Source organism: Ciona robusta, chromosome 11 (genome assembly GCF_009617815.1).
Source record: "Ciona robusta chromosome 11, ASM961781v2".
Taxonomy (NCBI): domain Eukaryota; kingdom Metazoa; phylum Chordata; class Ascidiacea; order Phlebobranchia; family Cionidae; genus Ciona; species Ciona robusta.
Window position 1 is genome coordinate 8,012,282 of NC_143245.1, and position 21,241 is coordinate 8,033,522.

At 36.3% G+C, this 21,241-nt stretch overlaps 3 protein-coding genes and 1 long non-coding RNA gene across 5 annotated transcripts; 2 read left to right on the forward strand and 2 right to left on the reverse strand.

The window, feature by feature from the left end:
* Window positions 1-1,128: 1,128 nt before the first annotated feature.
* On the forward strand, window positions 1,129-7,731 carry LOC149729072 (uncharacterized). The gene is made up of 3 exons (XM_089889042.1): window positions 1,129-3,717; window positions 4,503-4,628; window positions 5,278-7,731. Exons 1-3 carry the CDS (start codon window positions 2,971-2,973, stop codon window positions 5,455-5,457), a joined length of 1,053 nt encoding a protein of 350 aa, XP_089745168.1. The 5' UTR covers window positions 1,129-2,970; the 3' UTR covers window positions 5,458-7,731.
* Window positions 5,703-13,295, reverse strand: LOC149729073 (fibrous sheath-interacting protein 1-like). Of its 2 annotated transcripts, XM_089889038.1 has the most exons (10): window positions 12,760-13,284; window positions 12,279-12,389; window positions 11,711-11,851; window positions 11,188-11,329; window positions 10,671-10,756; window positions 10,069-10,224; window positions 9,624-9,719; window positions 9,113-9,256; window positions 8,484-8,615; window positions 5,703-6,155 (listed from the first exon to the last, which is right to left on the reverse strand). In XM_089889038.1, the coding sequence occupies exons 1-10, from the start codon at window positions 12,886-12,888 to the stop codon at window positions 5,850-5,852; spliced, it is 1,443 nt and encodes a 480-aa protein (XP_089745164.1). In that variant the 5' UTR covers window positions 12,889-13,284; the 3' UTR covers window positions 5,703-5,849. The 2 variants fall into 2 exon arrangements, with proteins under 2 accessions (XP_089745164.1, XP_089745165.1); XM_089889039.1 differs by lacking the exon at window positions 12,279-12,389 and having other exon boundaries at window positions 12,760-13,295.
* A 521-nt stretch (window positions 13,296-13,816) lies between these two features.
* LOC149729074 (uncharacterized) lies at window positions 13,817-14,584 on the forward strand. Its single transcript, XR_016386070.1, has 3 exons — window positions 13,817-13,952; window positions 14,179-14,204; window positions 14,493-14,584. It is a non-coding gene; the product is annotated as an uncharacterized LOC149729074 (long non-coding RNA).
* On the reverse strand, window positions 14,289-20,941 carry LOC149729075 (uncharacterized). The gene is made up of 12 exons (XM_089889037.1): window positions 20,788-20,941; window positions 20,525-20,735; window positions 19,788-19,885; window positions 19,657-19,726; window positions 19,134-19,266; window positions 18,624-18,789; window positions 17,850-18,021; window positions 17,474-17,571; window positions 17,214-17,285; window positions 16,369-16,521; window positions 15,745-15,913; window positions 14,289-15,309 (listed from the first exon to the last, which is right to left on the reverse strand). The coding sequence occupies exons 1-12, from the start codon at window positions 20,887-20,889 to the stop codon at window positions 15,197-15,199; spliced, it is 1,557 nt and encodes a 518-aa protein (XP_089745163.1). The 5' UTR covers window positions 20,890-20,941; the 3' UTR covers window positions 14,289-15,196.
* Window positions 20,942-21,241: the final 300 nt, after the last annotated feature.

Genomic DNA, 21,241 nt, shown 5'->3' on the forward strand with positions numbered 1-21,241 from the left:
GACAAGCGTACACGTATATGGGCTAATAATGAACGGCCCTGACTGAAGAATATTTCGATTACTGAGCTGAGCCTAATTAACAGGCAAAAGATATCGATTAAACTTTGTCTTTGATTGAAAACGTAACCCTGTATTTACCTTCAAGTAGACATCAACGTTTAACATTAGTGGTCAGACGAACACTTCCACTGTAACGTTTTTAAACTTCGTGGCATATATGGTTAAGTTAGTGTGTATCAAACATCGAAATCGTGACAAAAAGTACATAAGTCGCCAGGTTGAGTCGTTTATAGGTGCATACACTATAAGTGGTTCATAGAGCTTTACCTATTTTAAAAGTTAAACCAGTTTAAAGTGTTTGCAAAGAAAACTTTGCTAATAGTTTTGATTTTGAAAATTGTCAAAGTTTTTGCTATTTTTTTTTCCTTCTTAATGTTGTCGCCATAAAAAGAGAGGTAATTTATTTTATTATACGAACGTTCTGTGAAACGAAGTTTCGAAAAGCTTCACGATTAGTTCATGCCTAAAATATCACTATAATATAAAAAGAGATGCCCTAACTTAGACAGAAGGAGATTATAGCAAAGAAATGCGGCGACGCATATATCCGTTAAAAAAAATCAATATACTTTTAGGGATAAGTCGCTCAAATGGGAATATCTATGCAGTTTTGCATTAAGATTGGGATGTTAAAATACATCTGTCGCTTGAATTGCGGCGAATTAGGTATGTAGCATATGTCTGTACTTGCTAACACATGTATATAAAATACCGCTACTAGATAATTCTTGTTAGATTGGGCAGTTTTTTACTACAGGGCACAGACGGGAAACGGTTAATAATTCGTAGTTTAAAAGATAAACAAAAATGGAAGATATATATATATTTATGTAAAAGAAGAAAAGGTATTGATATATATAGTAGGGTGGGGGAAGATGGGACAGCTTTGACACATAATAACCAAATATCCTGATCGTGTTTTAAACAATAAACAACGGTCTATGGGAGCCGTGAGGATAAAGTTTTATAAAAAATCGTTAAATGTCTGTTTACTACCAAATTGGAAAAGAAAATAGATTGAAAAAGTGTCCCATCTTGCCCCACCCTTACTTTAAAAACGTTTTGATTCATTTGTCGAAACGTGGATGCGTTGAACGTATATACGTCATACGTCGAAACGTAGGTATACGAAAAATAGATTTGTCAAAAGAGTTTCACAGATTTATAATATGCCAGTCAGCAATAGTTTATGCAGTATAGGAAAATATATATTTAAGAACAAACGAGTGCTGTGTTAATCAATTTCGGAAGACATCGGAAGAAATCGGTAAATTTTAATCAGGGTAATAAAATATTGATGTCTAGTTTATGTAGGAGAGTCTGTACACACATAGCGCATACTATGGTTATATGTGAGGGAGAGCCTATACCGTGTGTGCTGGTTAAACTGAGAGGACAGCATAGTTATAACGAGTTGCTTATTAAGAGACCGCAATAAAGTATGGTGTTATATAGGATGGACAAAAAAACGGTGTTTTTTGCTTATATGTTAAAAATAAAGCCGAAAACGAAGTTAAAAGAAAAAAAAAACAATATTTAGCTTAAATTTTGCCAATGTATAGCTATTATGGCATATTCTACTGCAGTCTTAATCGGTATAAACCAGTTTTCGGTTTAATTGTCAAGTTCCTGTTTACGATTTTGTTTTGACCAGAAATTATGTCGCTACGCCAGTTTTAAAGTGATATTTTGACGAGTCTAATCATTTAATTGGATGAACATGTAATTACGTTGTGTGTGTGGTCTGCAATAATTTGGCCGTGTAAATATAATTGCACGCGACTATTAATTCAACCACTCGTTATGGCACATATAACGGTCATTATGGGGCGAAGCGATAAATGTAACGGTGAGCATTTTGAAGCAGGCGCATATCATAACTAGAGATGCGATGTATGTATTATGTTTTATGAGGTAATGAGTAAATACTGGCTTTAATCCCAAGTATCTTTGCTTTCCACGTCTAACTTCCAATATACAGAATAGAAACAGGTCCAGTAATTTTGAGTGTATAGCGCTTAAGTATACTGTGGTAGCAGGGTTTGGCAGGTATTGTTATCTTGTAGCCAAATGCAAAGAAAATAGATTACATAATACAGTTGATAGCGATCTATCATTATCGAAATACATTACCAGCATGCACGCGTTTCGCATAGACACAACCGAATAGTAAAATTCTCGCCTGTAGCGCAGATGTTCATATTTTAGTGTAACGTGTTTGAAACCACGCCCAATTTAAAAAAAAACGATTACGTCATATTTGCTGGGTAAATTTGTGTACGCTACGCTAAAGTAACCGCATGAAATATTTATAAGCAAAGAAAGCTAAGCGTTATGCAGAATAAAACAATTCACTTTGACGTTTAATTTTATGGTTGAAGGGCTGGCGCTCAGTGTATGTGTGTGTTAATGTATATAAGTGTCGCCTTGCGGGTAATATTGTAGCAAATTTTGCTGTGAACTTACTTTTATTCTATTGTATACATATATGATAGTAAGGTGTTGGAAAAAGCTATGTGTGAAGTTTTAAATCCGTGTAGCTATTTTTTTGCAATCGTTTGTTTGTTGTTAGTTTGTGGCAACAACACATACAATGTGCTACGTCTACAGACTCTACAGTATATAGTATGGTGGGGAAAGATGGGACACCTTTTCATTCTGTTTTCTCATCCCATTTCGTACTAGTACACAAAAAACATTCAAAGAATTATAAAACTGTTTCCTTACAACTCCCATAGAACGTTGTTAATTGTTTAAAACATGATCCGGATATTTGGATATTATGTTCTAAAAGTGCCCCATCTTCCCCCACACTACTATACTTATAAATGCGCATATGTGTATTTCAGCATTGTACATAGAGCAATGTTAACTGTTGGACAATACGATTTGTTGACCTCATAATTAATCATGATGATAGTTGAACGTGGTAGCGGGCAACTCCCCCCCACTGTAAGTTATTTTCTCCTTGATGACGTAGAAACCACGTTTGTTCCACAAACTCAAAGAATCAATGACGCATCTTCTAAAAACCTAACTTCCGGTTACGTCACAACACCGACGCGATCAAGCGGAACGGGAGACAGAAACGCAAGAATTTTGGAAAGACCGTCTTTCGGGAATTTTGTCTCGAGTTTTAACGAACGGTTGGAAAAAACAACGAACACAAGCTCTACAAAGTTGGGCCAAGTCTATAACGGGAACTACATAACAGTGGTATGCGCTGTGTCAGGAACTGTTGGACTTATCGTTGGCATCATAGTCGCTATGTTCGTTTTCACACAGCTTGCGAAACGTCGGAATTGTGAAAACAGGCAAATGCGCAAAACAACCACCATTAAAAGCAATCCAACGGAACAAACTTTTGAACCTCTTGACCTGTCACTCACGTTACCTAGTTACGACCATAAAACGGATGAGCGAAAGACGATTAAAAAATATCCTTCAAGTTCAGCGTCGGAGAAAGATTTTAAAGCCCAATATTTTAAAGCTAGGAATTATTTAGCCGAATGCAGGGAATGTTCATACCATGGATACGATGCACCTTCCCCGCCAACTACAACGGCTCGCGTTACAAGAGGTGTTTGCAAGGATTATTCGCATCGGGATCGAATGAAAAACAGCTTCAGCAGCCGATTCTATTGCCCATATAACTCGGTACGGAATAGTTTCATAGTATAATAACAAAACTACCACCGAAGCTGAAGTATGCCAATATGCCTTCGTGCACAAAAATCTTACATCGTGATCAGAGCCATAGAAATACCGAGTAGTCCAACCCATTGTTACGTAAAACACAAATTGAACGGCAATTTGGGTCCAAAATAACACAGTAGGTATAGGGAAAATGTATGTTTTTCGGTAAATTACAGAAAAACTTGGGCCTAAAAACAAATTTAAAGGTTGAAAAATGTAAAAAAAACATGTGTTATTTGTTTTCTGTGTCAAAAAAAGTCAAAAATTAGAATTAGAAGCGGTTGATTTGCGACATTTTAGTCATTTAATGCGGCTAAATTTATACATTTTTTTAAAAAAATGTTTGGTAAGGTAAATAGAAGCTGCTTTACACCTTCCCACAATAGGAAAACACAAACAAAACTTAACAAGTTCGTTTAAACCCTTTGTCAAAGTCACCACTTTCGCTCTATTTTGGACACACATAGACGGCAGTTGGACTACTCGGTGTTTATACGACTCTGATCGTGATGAGACCATAGATAATACATGTATATGTTTTATCTATGATGAGACTTTTCTTTGGTAACCATAACTGTATGGTACTAAGGGGTAAGGCGGGACAAGGTTTATAAGAATATATCCTACGTAGAGTCTAGACCGTGTAGTCTGATTGTTTAAAACACAATCAGGATGTTTAGATATTATGCGCTTATAAAGGTGTCCCATCTCCCCAACCCTACTATATATTGTATGAATAATTACAGAAACGTAGCGAGAGTGCGACGGTGAAAAAGATCGACAGTTTCAGCAGCAAGTACGAGAGGTACACCAACGGGGAGACATTTCAATACGAAGAATCACAAGAAACTTGCCATGAGACATTCGACAACGTAACTACAAGCTTAAGTATTTTGTTTATGCCAAATCAAAGCTTAACATGATTATATGACACCAATGGCAGTACTTGGTAGAAACATATTGGTATCGCGGTAATGCATGTAGAAAGTTGGAAAAGAGAATATGCGCTACAGGATCCAAAAGCAGATGTCTTAATCTGCTTGCGCCTCATATAGCCTACTTGATTTTGTAGTCGAATCGATTAGGAGACAGATCTGGCAGAATGTTTCTATGACTACAATCGATCAAACCAACCAAAAGTCATGTCTGCTTATCCACACACTGCAATAGCTTCAGCAACTCGACTGTGGGCATGGGAGTGGCAACCATGGATAAGTCACTCAAGTTCCCACCCACGAGAATATAAATGACCAAACCAACCAAAAGTCGTGTCTGCTTATCCACACACTGCAATAGCTTCAGCAACTCGACTGTGGGCATGGGAGTGGCAACCATGGATAAGTCACTCAAGTTCCCACCCACGAGAATATAAATGACCAAACCAACCAAAAGTCGTGTCTGCTTATCCACACACTGCAATAGCTTCAGCAACTCGACTGTGGGCATGGGGGTGTCAACCATGAATAAGTTACCTTATATTTCTATAACCCAAACCAACTTTTTAATTTATATTACCCACAGAACTCGTCCGTCCTGCGAAACAAAGTCAAATGTACTTCCATAAACGTTGGTGCTTACGGTATACATGTTGGTTTATACGAAACAAGGAACAAAACTTCATCTACGTTTTGCAACAGTTACTTCATACCGAGCGGTGTATCTACACCACAAGTAAAACCAGATAATATCATAAACTTATAAATCCCATGTTTTTACGATGTTTGTTGTTCGTTATATGTTTTCCTGTACAATATTGATTTTGTTTATTTTTAATATGAATTTTCCAAAGGTGTTTATGACACTTTTGTCAAATTATTCAAAAAATAAACGAGCGATATTTTGAATCAGCTGTTTTCTGTTAAAAGTTAACGAAACGCGTCTTATTACATGCTGGACAGTTCCCTCTTATGCCTCATGCGCGCTGACAAGCAGGACAAATCCACACGCACGAAATATTTAAAATATATTTTCAGATAAATAAAAATACGAGAATGTGGAAGCAATCAACGTCACAATACGCTCTATTACGTAAAAAGTCCCATAAACAAATATGAAGCACCACGAGCACAAAATGCCAAATTTTCAAAGAAATGTCATCCTAAGTCCTCACTTTTAACTGAGTTAGTTTCTGAATATTCTGAAGACACTGTGCTATCGTCGTCGTTTATTCCTAACTCTGACCTTGCCTCGTTTAATAAACTATCCAATACATCTCGAGGTAATTTAATGTTTGTAGAAACAAGTTCGTTGTCTTCGTTTATGTTTCCAACTACGGATGAATGGTCGCTTATTCTGCTGGATAAGTTCGTATGGCTTGGCGTACACGACATATCATAATAAGCGTCGTTGAGAAGTTGTTGTAGTTGGTTGTCACTTAAACGGGGACTTTCAACGTCATACTGGAAAGGAAATGAACGTCTATGACACTGTAACCGTCACCTATGTTTAAGAACTAATGGGTGTTTGGGTAATGTGCCATCTGTATCTAGGGTCCCATGGCGTGCATCGCAGGACCTCACTGATTTAGAATAGCATGTGTAACAATTTTAAGGTTAAACTAAACAGATTGCATCTTGAATGAATTTCGCTTGATTATCATCGCGTGGCAGCAGTGGCGCAACCAGCGCGTTCAAAAGGGGGCTGTCATATTTACGTCTAGTCCACGTTTATCTCTGACGCGATAAAACACTCCCTTTATTGGTTGTGCACACGAATATATATTCTATTTTACGCGGTAAATTAAAACTAACACTACATTATTAAAAAGACGTATCTAAATTAATATAAACAGAGGAAACATTGTTGCAGATTTACGCATGTTAATGTAACGATTATTTACGTCAGAATACCTTTGATAAACCATTACGATTGTTCCATCACAAACGAGATTGTTGGTAAACAATCGTGTTTTATTTGCTCCCATACGATCTGTAGTTTTTGTATGATTTCTGTTTCTGATGATTAGTTTAAATCAGTGCTTCCCAAACTATGGTATGCGAAGGCCTCCCAGGTGGTACGCGAGCACCTTATTAAGTTCACACCAAACGATCGCAAATGATCTTTTAGTGATTGTCGTGAGCATTATTTTAATCCACATAAATTACGTAGAGCCTGACATTCCATGCTATATTCCCTACACCGGTGTTCCTAACTTTTTAAACCTAGGCGTTGTTTTACGCGTGTACAGAATATTTTTGCAAGCCTATCTTTACTTATGCGCATGAAAAGGCAAATATTCAACCTGTTTTCAAGCACCTGCAGGCTAAATAATCAAGGGGACAATCGCTAATATGACGCAAATAATCAACGTGTGAAGTGCTATTATGACGTAATCAATTCCCAGGTCAAACAATCGCTATTATGACGCGATGAATCCACGTGTGAATCCCTACTGTTTCGTAATAATTATGCTGCTTGGCTGAGGAAAACATCGTAAATATACAGCAGTGCTACTTCTGGAACATGTTTAGGTTGTTTATTACCGCGCCTGTTGCCCTGTTTAATTGGCAAATTACTTTTATTTTCAACTTTGAGAAAGGCAGTGCCAAGTTCATGCCTGCGGAAAAAATAGGTGTGCGTGCGGTTTTTAATTTCACTATTTAAAATGAGTTGTTCACGAGCCTTTAGTAGTTTAGTATGTAGGTGGTTTGAGAACGCTGCTTGAACCAAAAAGTGGTACGCGAGTAGATAAAGTTTGGTAACCACTGATTTAAATGCTGATAAACCGCGATTATTATGCATTTTAATTGGTGCAAATATAAGTGCGAGAAGCGACGCTATCAGTAAATTGGAACCAACACAAATTGTAATATATTATTATAAAGTATCGCCCCGGCAGAGCTTGGACAAAGGCCAAAAAACATCGTTTGATGACACCGCACGAGAACCAGAGTTTTATTACGTCACTTTTCACGAGAATAAATTCACAACGATTGCTTCGTTTGTTAAGTGTTGAATGTATGCTACCACATGCGTCTTCCTTTATTTCCTACGCCGGCGCAGAGCGTAAAAATGTGACGCTCATACACGATGTTTCGATCTCGTGGTTGGTTGTGCAGTTAGCACATTCCTCCAGATTGTTATATTATGAAACGTCATAATTAATAGTTACGTTACAATAGGACAAGTGACGTAACAATTGAACGAAAAGTTATTCCAATTTTAAGCGAACGAATGTAATATTAAATGCAACGCGCGTGTGTGTGCGTCTTAGCACTTTCTGGCTGCGTGCGTGTCTGCGGAAAAGGGGGCTGTCATGACAGCAAAACAGCCCCCCTGGTTGCGCCCCTGCGTGGCAGGGCGCATTCAGAAGTTACAACGTGAATGTTCTGTTCTGTTTGTATAGACACTTAATAGCAGGTTTAAACCCGTTTTAGATGGAAAACCAGGGTCCTACAACTCATGACGTCACTCCTGTTTTAAAATTTAGGGTAACATGTCACCCTAGGAACCCTAACATTACAACTATGATCCCTAAACAACAATAATCAGCAGGTTTCGTGATTTTAATGACATGTCCGCCAAAAAGCTTAATAACCAATGCTCACACACTTTAACAAACTGGAACATGTGCGTGTAACTTGCTTTATCCTCGCATGGCGGGGCAACGGCAGTCGTTATAACATGGGTGTTCTGTTTTATACACTTCGTGATCGCTTACAAATTACCATGTATGTAACTTTTGGACAAATATTTTTTTGGATTTTTTTTAATAGCACAACACTAACCTTGCCCCTCCACTCCTGGTCAAGTTGTTGCAACCTTTGTTCAATGTTTTCCATTCGTTCACGTGGGTGGGCGGCTTCTGTTAATTCTGATCGAGATATTTTCTGTGATACTGGTTCGTAATCTGTTGGGAACTGAAAATAACGAGGCCTGTGTTATTTCTGGTTTTTAAAGAACATAAATGCTTATGGTGGGAACATCCACATCGTGCCTGCTGTTTGGAACAGAAAGTATGAAGACATAATAAGATCTACACCCCCCTAACCCCAAACCCTTAGAAAAAGAAATCTATATTAATAAGTGTCTATAAACTGCCTCAGTGCGGTCTAGATAATAGAACCCTGAGTTTTGGAGTAATACACCAACATCCCAGGTCTCAGGTGTGCCTCACTGAAGACCTCACCCTTACAGAACATCCGGTGTCATGGCACAGTGGTTAGTATGGTCACTCTTGCCACACAAACACAGCAATAAAAAAATCCAAAAAAATAATCACCAACAAAGCAACATACATTGTAAGCAGGCACAAGGAGTATAAAACAAAACACCTGTGTTATAACAACTGTCGTTCCTGGCCTCGAGAGGAAAAAGCAAGTTACATTCATTTAAAAATAAAACCACCCCTACTTACAGATTGCACTGAGCCGGTGGTTGAGTTAACGAACGAAGTTGAAATTTGTTGAAGATTGAAATCAATTTCTTGCAATCGTTTTAACTCTATCGGGTCAGGGGAATACCCGTTCTGCTGCGTTGGGACCATTTTCATTTCTGTTTCCTGGGAATAAATATTGTTATAGACTTATAGTTATATGTCATATTACATGGCATACAATAACTGTAAGCATGTTTTAACAACTGTTGTTTTGTCGATATTTCTTTTTTTTTCGCTTAAAATATTTTTAAATCTTTGCCACCGTATTCGAAGAGTCAAAATCAGCTCAAGCATAACTATAGGAATGAATACACGCACCAGGCACGAATATATCATGTATCGTCACACAAACTTGCCAGATGAACTGCATTAAACTAATGTTTAGTTGTATGTTATCATTAAACTCACAATTAAAACGATTTTATTGTATTTTCCTTTGACTTCATTGTTTGTATTAAACAGAAATTAAACTTATTGAAACCAAACTCACACTAAAAGCTTCTTCATTCAAATCTTGCAATAATTCCGACAATCGTTGTTTTTCCTCTTCTGTCATTTGAACGTAACTTCCAGCCTCTTTTACTAACTATAGAAAAAAATCAAAAAAATAATTACCAATAAAGTTACATACATGGGAATTTGTGGGCCGGCACAAGGTGTATGAAACAGAACACCCTTGTTTAACGACTGTCGTTTTCCGGCCACGCGAGGAAAAATAAGTTAAATTTATTCATTCAAGGTTTTGTTACATTTTATGCAGTTATTAATAACTTGATGTGCCAACATTTAGCGTAGGGAATATTTAAATTTGTGAAACTAATTTGACCAACGTTGCCTCTCCGAAAGTAGCTAACAAAGTGACAAGGGCTTTAATGGATGGGAGATCTTTCCTTGATAGCTCAGAAAAAGTTAAATTTCATTCCATACCCTCTTACCTCAATGTTTCTTTTTATAAAGTTTTGTTTCTCATTTTGTTTCATTGATCGACATTTGGATGAAGAAGATCTCTGTGTTGTTTCGTGATCCAAATTATCGGAAGTTGATTCAACGGATGAACGAGGACGGGTGAGAGGGGGAGGGTCTTGTTTTACCTGAGGAATAACTTAATGTTAAAATCACACTTAAATATATGTATAAAGAAAATCTTTAATTTCTAACTCGGAATGAATGTAACTTAGTTATCTTCGCGTTATGGGGCAACTAGAGTCGTTATAACACAAACGTTCTGTTTCATTCACCTCGTGCTCGCTTACAAGTTACCACGTATGTAACTTATTTATCCTCACATGGCAGGGTAACGACAGTGGTTATAACACAGGTGTTCTGTTTCATACACCTCATGCCAGCTAACAAGTTACCACTTAAACAACTTTGTTGGTGAGTGTAAATATTTATGAAGTTCAATGGAGTAAAGTTATGACTGCAAGCACCAAATTTGTTTTGTTGATAAAACAAAAAGTATAACTACATTAAAACAGTCGCATCCTATTTATTTAATGCATGCGTGTAGGGTGTTAGTTTAAAATTGAAGCCATACCTTCGTGGTGTCTTCAATGATCTGGGTTGGAAAGATTGGTTGAGGGGGTTGAGGGGGTTGGGATACTTCATTTCTCTTCAGTAACACTGTGGATGGTTGTACTGATTATTATGGTTTCATTTCATGTTATTGTTATAATCAGCATGCAAAAATTGCCAGAAATGGCAGTGCGAACCATATAAAATCTAAATTAATATTGCTTGTATGTACACAGTGGGAAGCCGTAAAAATAACATTGAAGTAAACAAGCATTTAATTTATACGCAAATCCCATCTGAGCGTTTTTATTTACAAAAATTTGGACATTTCATTGGTATGCTTGTTTAAATTTTACATACAATCAAATGGGGGTAATGCATCACTGGCTCTTATGTGTATGTATGATGTTTACTATTTACATAACACAAGAACAAAGATAAACAAAAACTCTACATATTTTAGTTTACAGATTGACATTTTATCTTCAATATAAACACCTGGCACAAAATAAACAACAAGACTGCTACATTTATTTTACCTTCAAGTTGTTGGGGTGGGGGCAACAATGCAAGAAACTTGACTGTGTTTTTATTCACATCTGTTGGAATGGATTCCTTTTGTTTTGGTTCGATTAGATCAGATTGGAGAAGTTTTTGGTAAATTAAAGTTTCCCTCTTCACCTTGAACATTAATTATATAAACATACCAAATCAGAAGCAAAACTTCAGATTTAAACTACAGTGCTGTGGTATAGGATGGATACTGTTAGCACATAATATCCCATATTCTCTAATCGTGTTTAAAAACGCTATTTTAAAGACATGAGGATACGGTTATACAATTTTGTAAATATTCTTTGTTTACTACAAAATAGTTTAACAAAAGAGAACGAAAACATGAATCATCTTGCCCCAACCTACTATAATAGAACAATACAAATGCTAAACTGTATGCTGTTACATTAACCATTTAATAATATATATACAAAAGTTTGAAATTACCTCAAAGTAAAAACAGTGTTTAATAAACAGTGCCCTCATGCCAAGTATTTCCAAACATACCTGTTTTTCTCGCTGAACTTTTTCAGCCAATATCCCATCCAACTTTCGCATTCTCGCAACGGCTTCCTCCATTTTCTGATTCCAGTTTTCTTCGTTATGACTTTTCGTGTCAATCCTTCTTCTAGACCTCTCGAGTTTGTTCTAAAGAATTGGTAATCATTTATCAAAGCAGCCATCCCAGTTTTTTATACTACACCAATCAGTAAACATTAGAACAATTAAGTTTATTTCACAGGATTGTGTCTCCACTGTCGCTACTCACCATTCATTTTAAATAGTTTGCACCTATGTTTGAATAATTGAGCCGCCTACTACAAATGGTTCACAAAGCCTTTCACTATTATTGTAAGCTTGAGAATTGAGTATGAATGAATGAATGTAACTTACTTTATCCTCGCGTGGCCGGAAAACGACAGCCGTTATCACACAAGTTTAATACCTCGTACCAGCTTACGAGTTACCATCTTACCATGTATGTTACTTTAAATGTACTTCTGAAAAATGTATTGCAAAAGCTTTGCTAAATCCCATTACCTTTAATAACTTGTAAACAAAAGTTTGAACCTACTTTCTTATTTCTCCCATTATAAAGTATTTCATTCTCGATTAATTTTGTTTCAACTTCATCAATTTCTTCCTCGGAGAAATTTTCCGATGAAGCTTCACTTGTTGGAAAGTTCTGGGATAATTTTAACAAAACATATTTTTTATTTAAGGATTTTTTAACCATAACAATAGTAGTTATAATATGGGTGTTCTTCTGTTTCATACACCTCGTGCCCACTTACGAGTTACCACGTATGTAACTTTGTGGGTGATTGTTTTTCTGTATGGCTGACAATTTGGATAACCCATTAGTGACCACTTAGTTAGAGCAATTGCCGTTAAGTGTCTTGCCCAAGGACACATACTCCTATAATGGTAGCAGCGTCGTGCCTCGAAGCTGTATCTGCAGACTCCCTAAACTACAACTATGCAACGGCAAGCAAGATATACAACACTTCAGAAACAATTTATTAGTTGTCAACCATGTATAAAGAACCACTCACCAGTTCAGGGGACAACAGTTCCAGGTGACAGGGCATGACATCATGCATGCTTTCGTTTGTGTTTGTACAACTTATATCATTTCCTTTCTTCTTCACAAAATCTTTAAAGTTTCCCCTTGTAATATCCATCAGATGTTTCTTCAACTCATATATATTATGTATCTTGTATATTTACATGGGTAAATTTAAATAATGCTTATACCTTTAATAAAACATTCTAAATAACGTTTCAGTGAATTAGAAGGTTTTAACATAATTTAGTACTTGTCTTTACTTTCATACTTTGTATACAGTACTACATTGTGAATAAATAGCACAGACGGTGTTAGTACAGATTCCCCCCACCTTATTTGCTAACCACTAACCCCTAAGTACCAACCGTTTGTTACCTGTACGTATAGCTTTATTAGGAACCCGGGACCCCTCTCTAACCATCAACCACCGAGCCATCAACCTTTTCACCAACCTCTACTGCTATATACCCTACGTACCTATAACTAAGCACGGTGTCAATATTGCTATAAAACACGACAATATTTTAAGTTTAAATTTTAATTTTGTATCCAGGGATCCCAAGCTTTGCTGTTGTTTCGGTTCTACGCGAATGATTTCATAAAAATGTTATAAAACTCGCAATGGCAAACAGATAGGCAAGAATCTGATTTGCCACTTATCACTTTACACTTCAAAAATGTTAGTGTCTTCTCTAGCCTATCCACAAACAGTACACACTACACATGTCTACAGTTTTATTTAATGCCCAACTATATTTTGTTCTCGTATTACAGTACTGCGGAGTAAGATGGACACCGTTAGCACATAATATCCCATATTTTCTAATCGTGTTTTTAACACTCTTAACATTTCTCATGCCTGAAACTTCATATTAAAACCATAATGCACCATTAGGCAATAGACTACATATGGCATTCCATGTAATCAGTTTGTGTTCGTCATAACCACCCTGGCTGAAACATTCGTTTCCGCTAAAACCGAGACAAACTGTAAAAGTTTCTTGCCAGTAAAAGCTGATGCATTAACAGTAATATTCATTCGTACATTTACAAAGTTGTCAAAATGAACCAGAAACTGATCATCTTCTTCGCGATCGTCGTGCTATGCGCTTCTGCCCAGGCCGGTGAAGTTATTCATGCAACTATTCCAAAGAGTAAGCAACCTTCAGCGTGGAATCAGTAAGTATATGTTTTAATTAATAACAGTATGAATGAATGAATGTAACTTACTTTATCCTCGAGTGGCCGGAAAACGACAGTCGTTATAAATAACACGGGTGTTCATACACCTCGTGACACCTTACGAGTTAATTACCATGCATGTTACTTTGTGGGTGATTGTTTTCGGGGGGATATGCTGATCCATTTCGTTGCGTAAACTTTATTTATATTTTTGTTATTGCAGACAAGTAAGGGATCACTCCGAAATCGGTGAGTATTAAAACTATTTCCGTGTGTGTTGTATGATAGCCTACTGCAGGTTTAGTGGGACATCTTTAGCACCTAATATCCAAGTATCCTGATTGTGTTTTAATAAATAACAACGGTCTATTAGAGTCAGGAGGATACGGTTTTAAAATTATTTCAATCTTTTTTGTTTACTACCAAGTTGAACAAGAAAATAGAACGAAAAGTTGACCCATCTCCCTCTTTCCCTACAATAAATAATAAGTACACGGTGTCTGTATGAAATATTTAAACCCCACATTCCCTTTGCAGATGTTGAAGATGTTCTCAACGCTATTGTTGCACAAATGGAACAATAAGTGTTCGTTCGCAAAATGCTAAATAAATAAAATTGAAACAAAAGATTTCTGTCGTTTTTGAGAATGTTCGGAGCTGGTTTAATTCTTAAGCCAGGACCGGATCGTTGTTACGAATTACGATCACATTCGGTACATAAAAGACTTACAATAGGGTGGGGTAAGATAAGACATGTTTTCATTCTGTAGGTTTACATACTGGGTTCGAAGCTCAGCGCTGCTACCATCCTGCGCGCAGCGTCGCACGAACCACACTCATGATTTTCATATTTTGAACTCTTTTGTGGGTGGGGGAAAATGGGACACCTTTAGCTCATTATATACAAATATCCTAAGCGTGTTTTTAACAGTTACCAACGGTCTATGGGGGTCGTATCCCGACCAAACTATATGCATTTAAGTGCACTGCCCATAACGACCACCGCGGTATCCCTCTTAACTTTCACCCGAGAATAAAAACGATATATTCAATAATTCGCTTTGCGTCAGCCGTTTTCTCTCGCATTGTTTTCCTTTTTGTTATGTAATTAAATTAGCAACACCTGTGTTATAACAATTGCTGGTATCCCGATACGCAAGAATAAACTTGGAATTGAGGAAGAGGTTTGAAACAGTTAACTCACGCCTGTCGTTTTCTGACAGAGCGAGGAAAAAAGCAAGTCATTGATGCATTTGTAAAAGATCTCGTTTCAATATCTTTCCACTCCCACTTCTAGGCAATGCATCAATGAACACCACGCCTCCTCTTAGTTGTTTATAATCTGCCAACTTATCTATTAAGAGATGATAATTAGGCCTGAAATAACTTTGTTTTATATTATTTTAAAACCCCACCATTCATACAATGCACCACCATATGGCAGTCAAAACGTTGGTACAAATGTACAATAAAAGTAACTTTAAAAAGAAAAGTTATTCCCAATATAAAAACCCATCAACCTACTGTTCCACTATTACATAAAACCATCTTTGATTACTGTTATTCGCAAAGTCTTGGGAACTTTTCCCTTTCAACTACAATACAATCTTATAGCAACTTATTTTATCAAAGATTTGTCCACCGTCCATCAATGCATCATGATGGTGATAACTTTAATATTGGTGCTTTTTTTAATACTTAATTCAAAGTCGATTATGCTACCGTTTTACCGTAATTGGGTAATATCACGTTATTAATTGAACAAAGAAAAAAATCAAACCAACTTTACCTTTAATAAACTCATGCACCTCGTGTTCCAGCAACTCCTGGTCTTTCTTCACTATGAAGGCTTTAGGTACTTCCCCTGCGAACCCCACCGTATCGGGAACCCCAATAACCCCGACGTCGGAAACTTTGGGGTGTTTCATTAAAACAGATTCAAGCTCGGTGGGAGAAACCTGTATTGTGATGCAATAATGGTGACATGTGTTGTAACAATAGTTGCATAAAAGTCACACAATTTTTTTTTTTAAAACAGAGGTGACATTATGCGTATTAGCACCCAAGGGGCAATGTTATAACATGGGTTAACCATTTCATACACCTCGCGCTCGCTTATAAGTTGCAACGTAACTTATTTATCTTCGCATGGTGGGGCAACGACAGTCGTTATAACACAGGTGTTTTGTCTTATTCACCTCGTGCCCACTTAGAAGTTACCACGTATGTAACTTTGTGGGTGATTGTTTTCTGTATGGGTGATAATTTTACCCATTAGTTAACAGTGGTTGGAGAAATTACAATCAAAACCATAACAATAACCAAATTGTACCTGCACTGAATAGTGGTCAATTGCTATTCCAAATATAATTTCTATTAACCACTATATTGTTATAAACAACCCCCATTGTACCTGCACTGCATTAACTTTAATAACATCTTTAATTCGATCAGTTATATAAAGATTTCCATCTTCATCATAATATCCCATATCACCCGTCTTTAACCAGCCATCTTCAAACATATTCTTTGTAGCTTCAGGGTTTTTGTAATAACCTTTTGCAGTCTGCAAACATATGGTGTTTAATGGGAAAATACGATGGTGTTTAATGGGAGATACAGTGTGTTTGGAACTCACTGTGTACTTATACATTTATTAACAGATATGTTTCAGTATAGAATCCAGGAAGTAAATATGAATGACAATTATAAATGATGTTGAAAGTGACCCCCGTTAGCATTAATACAGGCTTGGACTCTTCTTATTGTGTTTTTAAAAACCTCAAACAGTAAATATAAAAATATAATTACAAGAGTTCACAGTGACTTTTCGAAGACCATGTATATCAAATGTTATTATAATACAAAAATTGTAATCCCTGTATAAAAACAATAATTATAGTAGAGTGGGGGAAGATGGGAAGACCTTTCATCCTATTTTTCTCGTCCCATTTGGTAGTGAACAAAAACTGCTGCATATTTAGTAGCACTTGGTGTGTTCTGTTATGATGAAATGAGAATCATCCAACAATATGAGTGCACAAAACATATTACATAAGTTTAACTCTTTCATGCATTGATGTAAACTGCAGAACACAAAACATATTATCGAAATAAACATTCAACCTGTCAATCAAAGAGTTTAGTGGAAGCAATATAGGAAGTCATAAAAAGTTACAGGGAAAAGGTTTTCGATGATGAAATATTTCCAACTAAAACTGAGCGCACTAAGTTGTTATTGCAGAACTACCAACTGACCTGAACGCTTTGGACCATTATTTCACCACATTCATTGGCACCAAGCTCTTTCCTTGCTTCAATATCCATAATCTTAAACAAGAAACCATGTAAGAAGATAATAAAGGAAAATATAACTAACTTAAACCAACTGACTCACTTGGTGTATTTATACACCTCATGCTCACTGTCGAGTTATAACATGGGTGTCTTCTTATACACCAGACACACACGGTGTATATATACACCTCATGCTTACCACCAAGCTACCATAGACTTACTTTGAGTGAAACATTAGGAACTACAAAGCCAACTGATCCAGGCTTAGATATCACAACATCCGTGCAAGCAATCCCCATGCCCTCAGTCAATCCATAACCTGTGTAAACATATTTCATCTAAAACATTTATACATTTGAAATATTTTAAACATTTAGCAAAACCTTTTAGACCGCAGGGAAGGCAGGGATAGTTAGACCTGCATTCTTTTAAACATTAATGCTACTTAAACATTACTAAATAAAAAATGATTACTGACTTTTTAGAAGTTAGACGTGCATTATTTTATAATAAATTGATGCTGCTGTTCACTCCAGGGGATGCCTGTCCACCCTGCCACCCCAAATTTGGTGCCTATGTGTCATTCCATACACTCACCATCCAAAACAGATACAACGTCAAGTTTTTTCTTCACCAAGTTTTTGATCTCAAATGTAGAAGGGGAACCCCCTATGCTGATCTCTTGCAAAGTAGAAACATCATATTTATTGAGTTCGTCAAATTTCATAATTTCGAATAATTTCGGAGTAAACATGAAAGCGTGTGTGACCTAAAATAAAGTTGGATTATTTTTATGAAAACTTAGCAGTTAAGGTTTTCACTGATAAGAAAGAAGTTCATGACCGAACACAGTAACAATAGAATAAAGATTTACATTTTACATGAAAATATTTACAACAAAACAGAATTTAATTTCATTAGGTTTAAGAACTATGGCCATGAATGAATTCCAAGACCAGAATTTTCGAAACTATAAACTAATTCAGGTAACCAGGAAATCAGTTTATTGTAATCTGGGTTTAAAGGGTCTGGTAACTACCAGAATAAGTTAATCTATATAAAGTGAAAAGTGTTTTAGTGATTCAAAACTATAAACTAATTCAAATAACAAGGCAATTAAATTTATTGCAATCTGGGTTTAAAGTGTTTAATAACTACTAGAATAGCTATAGATGTAAAAGGTAAAAATTGTTTTGTTAATAAAATATTTGAACACCATAACGACTGTAGTTTTTTGCTAATTCCCTTCTCTTCGCTGTAATAATTAACATGATATTCGTTACTGTACTCAAGAAATAAATAAATAATATATTATAATTGGACAAATTTTATGCTGTTACACAATATTTATTCAGCTGCACATAAACTTACTTTATACTGTTGGGTTAACTCCAGTAGCTCAACTAATGTGTTCTTGTGAGGCAGAACAAGAGTGCTGCCTTGCAATAAATGTGAGCACATTGTAACAATAGAAACAACATGAAACATTGGAGCACTGGTGTAAGATGCACTTCCTGCACCTCGCTTGTATAAAACTCTGGAAAAAAACGTTAGCAATAATACACCTCATGCTCACTGTCGAGTTATAACATGGGTGTCTTCTTATACACCAGACACGCATGGTGTATTCATACACCTCATGCTCACTGTCGAGTTATAACATGGGTGTCTTCTTATGCACCAGACACACATGGTGTATTCATACACCTAATGCTCACTGTCAAGTTATAACATGGGTGTCTTCTTATACACCAGACACACATGGTGTATTCATACACCTAATGCTCACTGTCAAGTTATAACATGGGTGTCTTCTTATACACCAGACATACATGGTGTATTCATACACCTCATGCTCACAGTTAAACCATATGTACCAACCTAGTAATTTGTGTCCCAGCCACCATACTATGGTTGGTATGTTGTATCAACTTGGGAGGGCCAGTTGTCCCGCTTGAACAAAGTAAAAACAAATCGTCGTTCATGATGTCGATCTCGCCATCCAAGTGGGTTCCTGGGGAATTAAAAATGATATGTTTCCATAACGTAATAAGCAAATCACATGATTTTTTATTCAAAAAATGATCATGGTATTTAATGAACGAAAAGAAGAGAATTAACAGCAAAACAGTCTTAAAACACACTATGGATAAAAGGTGTTGGAAAGAATGTCAGTAAAAAAGTGGTTGCACTTTAGTTGCATTAGAATTAGAAACCATCTTTAAATATGTATTTTTCCCCAAGAAGTAGAAAACCAGGAAAAAAGTTACTCTAATAGTACACCAAAAGTTACTTTCGTGGTAAGCAGGCAACAGGTGTATGAAACAAAGCACCTGTGTTATTATGACTGTCACTTTACCCCCACATGATGATAAATTTCATTAGTTCCAATCAAACCAAATACCTTCTTCCTCCCCAACTTCCAAAAACTTGAGAAAAACATTTTCTTTTTCATTTGGTCCAAATATGTAAACCTGAAAAAGATCATAAAAATTAAATATAAAACGCCCTATAATGAGTAAAACATATTTTCACCTTTACGTTTGGTGAACAACATTCCAGTTTATTTATTTGATCGGATGACGTAAACAGAATCTTTGGTTCAACAATTTGCATTTGTCGTTCAACCTCATCTAAAATATGAATAAATGAATGTAGTTTGTTTGATCCTTGCATGCACAGAAAAAACACATTGTTTAAAACACAGGTGTTTTGTTTCATACATCTTGTGCCCATTACGAGTTACCATGAATGTAACATACCTATCTTCGCATGGCGGGGCAACAACAGCCGTTATAACACGGGTGTTCTGTTTCATACCCTCAAGAGTTACAACACATATGTAACTTTGGGATGAATGTATTCCTTATGACTACTGGTCACTGTTATTTTATTGTATGTTTGGTTCAGTATCCACGCTTTTACTTGATATTATTTTAGCAGTTTTTTATGTCTAGTAGTGTTTTAACGACTATCATTTAGTTGGTAATAACTCTTTTCAGTGTTAAACTAGTTTCAATTAATTTGATCTACGTTATTGTGTTCAAAGAGATTAAGCACAATTTTAGTTTATTAGTTATTTGTCAAATTACAAAAAACGCTACCGGTATGGCGGTATATATTAAAGCTACAGTAAAATATTAATAGTTTTGGGTGCTAATGAAAAACTCCCTCCCCCACCTTATTTGCTAACCACTAACCTATAGGTTAGGGGGTTAGTGGTTATAGTGGTTAGCAAATAAGGTGGGGGAAATATAAGTTTTGAACATTACCTTTTGAGTACAAATTGTTGACGGGTACGATGGTGCATCCGCATAAAGCGAGGGCCAATACAAGAATTTTCTGTTGGCATGAGTTAGGACATAATACACCAACGATGTCGTTTCGCTTGATCCCCTCTTTGTATAACGCGTTTGCGCACTTTAGCGCCGCCTTACGGATTCTGTTAAACGAGTATTTTTCGCCGCCGTTGCTAACATCAATCTGCGAATCATAAGCATTACAACTTGCTATATAATGTATATTAACAACTTACCCAAGCTACACGGTCTCCGTGTACTTTAATTGCATCTATAACGAGCCTACCTAATGGTACTTTTGGTATGACAATGTCGGGGTACAAACTTATTGGTCTCATATTTAATTTGGTAAGATTAATTCTATCACTAAACCTAACCGGAGGGATTAAATTTCAGTTATTCTTTTTTACATAGACGATAGCGGAACATTTTTAATTGGTATAACGCGTGTACAATCCTTGTATCAAATAAACGCGAGTTTTATTACGGTTAACATTAATGTAACATATGCTACAAGCAAATGCTACCTAAAATTAAACTTCTATAATAAAATACATACGCGCTAAAATGCTTGATTACTGCCACATATAAGACTTCTGTGCACTTCCTCCTGACTAACGTTTTTTAGTTATATTTTTCTCGGTACTGTATAGTACGACAAACTCTTACTCGCTGGACCTAGTTAATAAT

What these genes read in the sequence shown, in the direction of transcription:
- LOC149729072 (XM_089889042.1), top strand. Translation starts at nt 2,971, where the DNA reads ATGATGATAGTTGAACGTGGTAGCGGGCAACTCCCCCCCACTGTAAGT. An exon ending in TCTATTGCCCATATAACTCG is followed by an intron (nt 3,718 to 4,502) that starts GTACGGAATAGT and finishes GAATAATTACAG; the next exon opens with AAACGTAGCGAGAGTGCGAC. An exon ending in GCCATGAGACATTCGACAAC is followed by an intron (nt 4,629 to 5,277) that starts GTAACTACAAGC and finishes TATTACCCACAG; the next exon opens with AACTCGTCCGTCCTGCGAAA.
- LOC149729073 (XM_089889038.1), bottom strand. Translation starts at nt 12,888, where the DNA reads ATGGATATTACAAGGGGAAACTTTAAAGATTTTGTGAAGAAGAAAGGA. An exon ending in TGAATGAAGAAGCTTTTAGT is followed by an intron (nt 9,257 to 9,623) that starts GTGAGTTTGGTT and finishes ATTTATTCCCAG; the next exon opens with GAAACAGAAATGAAAATGGT. An exon ending in CCACCGGCTCAGTGCAATCT is followed by an intron (nt 8,616 to 9,112) that starts GTAAGTAGGGGT and finishes CGTTATTTTCAG; the next exon opens with TTCCCAACAGATTACGAACC.
- LOC149729075 (XM_089889037.1), bottom strand. Translation starts at nt 20,889, where the DNA reads ATGAGACCAATAAGTTTGTACCCCGACATTGTCATACCAAAAGTACCA. An exon ending in GGAAGTTGGGGAGGAAGAAG is followed by an intron (nt 19,267 to 19,656) that starts GTATTTGGTTTG and finishes TTAATTCCCCAG; the next exon opens with GAACCCACTTGGATGGCGAG. An exon ending in GGTGCATGAGTTTATTAAAG is followed by an intron (nt 15,310 to 15,744) that starts GTAAAGTTGGTT and finishes ATCTCTTAATAG; the next exon opens with ATAAGTTGGCAGATTATAAA.